This window comes from Dendroctonus ponderosae, unplaced genomic scaffold (genome assembly GCF_020466585.1).
Source record: "Dendroctonus ponderosae isolate FM_Combo_2020 unplaced genomic scaffold, Dpon_F_20191213v2 Dpon_F_20191213_116, whole genome shotgun sequence".
NCBI classification, from domain to species: domain Eukaryota; kingdom Metazoa; phylum Arthropoda; class Insecta; order Coleoptera; family Curculionidae; genus Dendroctonus; species Dendroctonus ponderosae.
The window spans coordinates 1-7857 of NW_026017275.1; the positions used below are offsets into that span (position 1 = coordinate 1).

Here is a 7857-nt window from a genome sequence, read left to right on the forward strand (position 1 = left end):
TCTCCTTTTAGACATATACTTCTTCGAACTATGCTCTAGTTTCTACGATCAACTCTTTTTCGATCAACCCCCAAGTCTGCAAAGTAGGCATTTGTTCCTGCAATCACCTCCTCCTCTGAGTAAAATATTTTTCCGTCATCCATTTTTAAATATTGGTGATAGTCCGAGGGAGCCAAGTCTGGAGAATAGGGGCGTTGTGTGTTGTGGAACGAGCTCGAATCCTACTTCTAACAGTTTTGCGGCCACAACTGCTCAAGTGTGAGCTGGTGCATGGTCGTGATGAAAAGAAACTTTTTGTCGGCCAATCCTCGACGTTTTTCTTAATAATTTGCACCTGTAATAGTTTTACTGTCTATATGGCAACTCCGAAAATTTTGGAACAGTTATAAACTGTTCTAATTGAAAGTGCAGTCCCCATATTGTTTTATCAAAGCGCGAAATCGTCCGCGTGTTGAAAATTTCTCGACTTCCTCGATGTTTGGGGAGCAGAATGTGCCCAATCAAGTGGAGCTCAATCAAGCGGACTAAATATGCATATTAAATAATTGTCTCCACAGGTGCACTGCAGGCCTTACAGTCGTTTGAATTGACACAACCGAAATTCACACAATCAACAAGTTTATTTCGGATTTGAAGGACCAGTTTGGTTAACAGTGCCTAACACACTTATTTAAATACAAGAGAATCCGGGAGCGAGAATTGTTACAAACGCTAACAACTATGTTCGAGTAAAACAAAGGGGATCAAAATTTGACTATCACCGTGCTAAAGCGACCGGAACCGTCGATGGTTCTTTTTCAGCCCTTTGGCCTTTGTTACATGCGACAATAAAAATGTTTGAGTTTCTCGAACACTCGATTTAAACAAACGCTAAACACAAAGAAGTAAACGCTTCTGCTGGCTGAAACTTCGTGTGTCTTCTTCCAAGAGATGCTACTAACATAAAATAACTTCGGCAGAAGTTCGACGTTGTACCGACTTTTCAAACCACCCTCGTACAGAAATTCAGTATTTTGTTGTCTATAAAATTAGAAAAATTAACGTTAGTCGACATCCACCCAGGATAAGGAAGGGGGGTCATAGGAGTCATGACCAGGACGTTCCAGGTTCGCAAAACATATTCTCGTGCTATTCTCCAGTAACACAAAACTGCATCCATGTGTAACAATTCTCTTCGATGTGAAAGTGTTAAATTTTTCTCCATCTGCGATCTTACAAATGGATAGACCATGGAATTTCGTCTGAAGAGTTTTATTGTCATAATCCAAGAAACGCTTTGGGAATCTTGGAATCGATTATATTGAGCTGATCTGCAAAGGGCACTAGTCTCAAATTCGTTCCAAAATTAGAATTTGAGGGAGGGAGTAGTTTCATAAATAGGAAAACTCATTGGAGGATGCTATTAGTTCCCGCAGAAATCGAGCTGCAATCAATTAGTGCCCATTCATGTGTCTTTGTTTAGTCCCACAGACTGTGGGTGTCTGTTTTAATTATTAGTTCTCTGAGTGTATTTCACAGAGTGGCCTCTTTGGCATTTTGAACATAGCTTAAAAATTAATGTGAAAACTTAATGAGAAAACTCGTGCAACTCGTAAGTTAGTAGCCAAGTAGATTTTTCAGYTACTTTATATCAATTCTTGTTAATCTGTACTGTCACAGTATGTCAATTCTTGCTAATCTGTTCTGACATACTGTCCTATACATAGATCATTAAATTATGTTGTCATCATATTATTAAGAACTTTTTATTTGTTCGCTGGAATCATCACTATGTTTGGAGCAAATATAAATATAATTGCGCATTTAAACCCTGCAAATATAAACGTGGCACAAAAATATTTTGATTGTTCTATGGGGCAGGTTAATTTAGTAAAATGTTCCAACGGCTGCATTGAAGCTGCTATTGCGTAATGCACACATTGCACATCTACATTTAAAATAATTAATCGGTAATTTACACCTTCTTTACTTTTTGGTGCACTTTATATAGAAAACTATTAGCACAAATGTAGACGTACTCAATGTATAAAATTATAATTTTCTTGATCCCCTGGTGGAAAGTACGTACTTTCGCCACTATTTTCGATGGCGAAAGCATCACTTTTACCCATTACAAATTTTCTTCATCCCGTGTGGCAAGTAATAACTTTCGCCACGCTCGCTGACAGCTTGACTGTTTGTCACTCACTGTTTTGAGAACATTTTCAGTCTTTTTTTCAAAATCTTATACTTTTTCCGGGAAATGGTTTCCACCGAGGATCAAGAAAAATAGTGTATCAAGGCGAAAGTGACTGCGTGCATGACGCCCTTGGCTTTGCCTCGGGCGTCAACATCAAGCAGTGGCGGTACTGGCGACTCTTGTACCGTAATATATTATTTATAGTTGCTATAAAACAAAACGTCAAAAAGGTCAAAAAACACTAGAATTTTCGATATATGAACTGAAAAATAAAATTTTTATGAGTTCATAGGAGAATCTCTAAAGCACGTATTTTCCGCCCCCTTTTTTGGATGTGGAAATGTCCATGCACTCGATTTCTGTGATCTTTGCGGTTATACCAACGTGTGGGCCGATACATTGTGACATTGTCAATAATTTTTAATTAATCTGTATCAGTCTACCAACATTTGAAAAAAATAATTCCCTTAAGTAATTTCTAAGAGGCGCTATTTTATTTTGACACTAATTTTGTTATTTGTGCCTATAGTGCGCCGTCACTTTCTTTTTAAATAACTGCAACGTGGCCTAGAACACATTAGTTTGTTATGTGGTAACGCGGTTAAATTTCTTATTCTAATTTATTAAAATTGTCTTAGTACAGTTTTCCCTTCTAAATTACTTTAGAGCTTGTCTGCTTTGACATGACTTTTACTGCTTGCTCACGAACGTTTTGTAAAAGCATTTTAACAATCCTCAATAAACCAAGGGAATTAAACAATAGCAAACACTTAAAGTACGCATGTACTTCTTAGTAAAATATGGTCTAGATAATAAAAGCACATACTTTTTTGAGATGAATAACAGTTTATTTTTATTAGGTTGTAAATACTGGAATATTATTAATATTTACTTATGAATATCAATTTTTTTTTTTAAGTTAACCGGTGTGTACTTTATTTGTTGCGCGTGAACAGAGTAACTTATGTACGCTAAATAATGAGAATCTCATTTTCGTTGTTCCAAGGCAAAAAAAATAACTGATGTCCTGGCAGATTCGTAATTCGAGCATGCGAGCGTGATGCGAGTGATATGAGTATTTGAATGCTCTAAAACTCGTTGGTCAGAAAATTGATGCTTGCATCGTGAAACCTAAATAAGCATTTAATAAGGCTAATTGTTTTACTCTCTAGCTAATTTTTTCAACGTGTACTGTTGTAAAACCATACAAAAATTTTGTTTTGTACTCCGACTCGCAAGGCATAAACTAGGCATTTCCCACCCAATTTTAAGTAAGTTGTCGCTAAAAAATTGGGTTTATCCACCATCTGAAATTACTTACCATATTCTTGAAGTGCTATTCGCACATTCTTAAGATCATATTTCCTCTAGAAGGTTCTACTACACACATTTACTTTTTTTATTCAGTTGACTCCACTTATCACTCACAGTATTAAATTGGTAATCACACGCAATAAAATTTATTCACCGATAGTTAACGTTAATGTAGCCGATAATAATCTGCTTTGATTTCAGTATTTTCAATCAGTTGAAATTTTTGTCTTTTCTTGTCCCTTAGGTCCTGATGCAACACGATTCAATAAAGCGTCACCAGTAGATAAAGAAGGCCACATTTTCAGATAACGAAAACAAGCTTTAAAAGGCAGAGATGAGAAAAAAAACGTTGTCATCAAAATTCAAGTGTTCAGTTACGGTCGGTATCACGGTTAGCTCTTACGGAGCTGAACAATAAAGATCAAATTTCCTCGAGGTGTTACCGTCAGTTTATAATCCGGCACAAAGAAATGTCAGGCTATGAGGATTAAAGCGACTTAAAGAGTATTCAAAACAACTAATATGCAGGGTGCAGTCTGTTTCGGGATATGAGCCGTGACCTGTCCTTTAAGGACTGATTTTTATCTTTGGGAAACGTCGTTCAATAATGTGTTTGTTATGAGATCTCGTTTTTAAAATGGCAAATTACCAGATAGTCTATGTTGTAACTACTAACGGAAAATATTCACTTCAATCTGTTGAAAGCAGATAAATATTTGAGCACCTGTGGTGGAAGAATCGTGCGAATTGTACTTTTCTTTTCATGTTATGACATTACTTGCTCGTAAAATGTTTTCATATATTTGATAATTTTCGTTATATTATAAAAAAATCGAAAAATATGAACGCAAATTCAGATAAGTAATGAGAGGCATATTTTTAAATTTCTTTATGCCTCAATTTGCACTACATGGGTTTAATTTAATTGTTTGACTTCAAAAAGCATTTGGGTGCTACAAAAATGTTCACGGAGAGTTTCAATCATGTTCTGAAAACTAAAACTTGTCAAAATTAATTACATTTTTCTCCAAACTTGGCTTGTTGAATTCGGTATAGCGACAAACCAAAAACAATTGTCTTTGTTTCAATTCCTTTAGGTTTCTGAGTGAAATTTGCGAAATTGTTCCATTTTTTGAGTCACCAAGTTTGGTTTGACGATCGAGACGCTTTTTTAAATTCTGTAAATCACGATATTAAAATTAATTCCTGGGTTTCAGTCATTTATTGTCTCTATTTATCAATTAAAATACGTTTCGATGTATTTTTCCACCATCATCAGTTTTTCTAAAATAACAGAGAGTTAAAAAATTTTTTTATTAATTTAAAAAACAATCACAGTTCGTCAACAGCCTCATCATATCACACACTAAAATACATCACAATTGCAACACTTTAAAACATTCTAAAATTAATTAGGCCTAACAGGTGATTAGTCAGGACAATCAAATTTGGGAAGAGACTAGAATTCTTTGTTCAGATACTTAAATATTTTTACTTACATGTGCTTACAAATACTCCAAATGTATGCATGCCAAATTGTTTTTTAAATTATTAATTTTTTTTAACTATCTGCTATTTTAGAAAAACTGATGATGGTGGAAAAATACACCGAAACGTATTTTAATTGATAAATAAAGACAATAAATGACTGAAACTCAGGAATTAATTTTGATTTGGAATTGAAACACAGTCAGGAAAGTATGTACAAATCACGATATTGTTATGCTTTATGGGCTGGACATTATTAATGTCTAAAAAGTCCAAATCAGCGAAATTTACTTCGTTAATTAAAGCGATTGTAAAAGTTTATTAATTTTTATTGTCGAACTGCAATTAAATCATCAACATAAGTTTTCACAAAATCAAGAAAAACATAGAAAGATTCAAGTAGTCAGGATTATTTTGAAATTACTGCATTATAGAACCATAAAATCTGATCACAAGTGCTTAGGAAATTGCTTTCTAAAACTACAATTTTGCTCAATTTATTTCACATAGAGGACATGCTAAGTTTACCACAAAACTATTCTAAAAAGATGCTTGTTTTCAAACTTTTTAAATCGCTTCTTTCAGTACAAAAATTCATATAAACGTAGGGCTTTTGGAACAATATCATCTTCAAGTCTTTTTGGCGATAGTTTAACTGTAAAGAGTAAATTCGTTATTAACCCAATTAGCCAGTAGTCGTCTATAAGAGCAAAATAAGATATGCCCATTAGGACAAATTAATACGATTTCTAGCGTTCACTTTTTGAAGTTTAGACACACGGTCCCCTTTCGACATCCCCCGGGCTTTGTTAACGGCAAACAGAGGGTGGCAATCGAATAAGAAGACAACGAGGGAAGAGAGCACAGCGATACTTTGAAGTTGATAAGTTTAATAATGGACCATTAGCCAGATTGCCAGATAAAATTAGTCCTCTGGCTGATTGTTTGATACCGTCAATTAGTTTGATTCGACGTTTGCATTTTAAAACGCTGATCCATGGGATAAAAGCAAAGCGATCATGGATTGAATTTTTCGCCTCATGGCTTTTACTGATGCCGACTTTGGGATTTGGATTTTTCTTGATCAAAGTACAAATGCGTTTTTGCCTCGTCTCTAATCCAGTTTTACTTTTTCAGTGCCGACAACGATCTTTCGTTCCATTTTGGAAACTCAGGTGGTGGTAACTCTGCGTATAAATCTGCTTTATACCAAATGCCGGGGTTGGGTTTGCACGGGCTTGCCGTCGATTCCCTCCATGCCCCAATGGCAGGATATCCTGGAGGTATGTATGGATACCCATGTACGTACATTTTTTTTCTTATATTAATTTTTCTTCTATCCTTATGGATGAATAGTTCTCACTGTTTGGCACATTTGACAACACATTTTTAAATAAAATTATTATATTTCAGCAAACCAAAGAAAGCAAAGGCGAGAACGTACGACATTTACGAGGGCGCAGTTGGATGTGTTGGAAGCCTTGTTTTCAAAGACTAGATACCCCGATATATTCATGAGAGAGGAGGTGGCCTTAAAAATTAATTTACCTGAATCGAGAGTACAGGTAATTATTTTCATATTTATCATTGTATCAAATGCATTCTTCTGTTTGCGACTCAACGACAAAAAAAGATTATTACATGTTCAAAAAGGCGTTAAACAAAACAGACAGAAAATTTTTTTTAAAGCACAGCTGATATTTTCCTAAAGAGTCCCATTGAGGTAAATCACTTTAAAACAACAGTACTGTTGGTTGAAACTTTTATTGCTGTCGCTTTAAAAATGCATCGACTTATTTTTATGAAATGTTTTCTTGTATTAGTTACAGCGTTTAACTAGAACCTCGTAATTTCAGTATCATTTCTTCACTTCTGAATTTATTGCTTATCTGGTTTTCAGTCGTTCTCGCTTTCGAGAAGTTCTTGAATAAACATGTTTTATTTGTCAAGTCGTTACGGAACCGTAAATATTTATCGCCGTATTAGATCGCATTTTTCGTATTTTTTGCAACTGACTCCAAGACATTTTCAATCAGCCGATCAAGCAAATTTGCAAAGACAGGAAAGGTATTATTGTACCAGTTGCATCTAAAAAAACTTGTTTTAAATTAGAGAAATATTATTTCTTTGTTTAAATTAGCTTTAAATGTTTACTTTTATTGTGTCGACCAAAAAACAACCAAAGGTTTTACAATTGCGACAAAAAGAGAAAAAACTCCAAACAAGACTAATTTATTTTTCAAAATCTTTTAACGCGTAAGCAAAAGCTGTTACAAATTCGATACATTAGGCACAATTAATACTCAAGAGCAGTAGAAAAAATATAACTATCTACAATATATATTAAATTATGTAAAGTTGTGTATATGTAAAATTATGTAATGAGTAAGGCTTTGATTATAAATAATTTGAATAACGCTATTAATATAAGTGTAAATTGAAAACTAATATAAACGAGCTGTTTGAGTTGGGTTTTCACGTGTATTTCATGTGTATTGTTTGCAGATCACCGGAAAAACAACTCGAAATACCTTTAGAATTTAATGTTACATTTATCTCGTTTTCATAAGACGAGATTTTAACCTAGATGCAAGACTAAATACCCTGATGTATTYACTAGAGAGGACGAGRCCCTAAACATGTATTTTATTTAATACATGTAGTTATTTTCAAATGTATTATTCCAACGAATTGCATTCTGCKATTWGCGATTTACTAGAAGAAATAAAATATCAATTAATTTTCAAAATGTTATCGGGCAGAAATAGTGACAAACAATCACAGCTTTTAAAACACAGCTGATAATTTCCTAAAGAGTGGCATTGAAGAAAATCACTTTAAAGATTTTATTGTCGTGGCTTTAAAAATGCATCTAC

At 34.2% G+C, this 7857-nt stretch overlaps 1 protein-coding gene across 1 annotated transcript in view; it reads left to right on the top strand.

Moving 5' to 3' along the window:
- Positions 1–2197: 2197 nt before the first annotated feature.
- LOC109538816 (homeobox protein OTX2-A) overlaps positions 2198–7857 on the top strand; it is a gene marked incomplete at its 5' end in the record, with an annotated part of 13551 nt that continues 7891 nt past the window's right edge. Inside the window, 3 exons of the mRNA XM_048662776.1 lie at positions 2198–2345; positions 6119–6264; positions 6395–6546. Coding sequence (XP_048518733.1) covers positions 2198–2345; positions 6119–6264; positions 6395–6546 — 446 coding nt within the window. The remainder of the gene's footprint in view (positions 2346–6118; positions 6265–6394; positions 6547–7857) is intronic.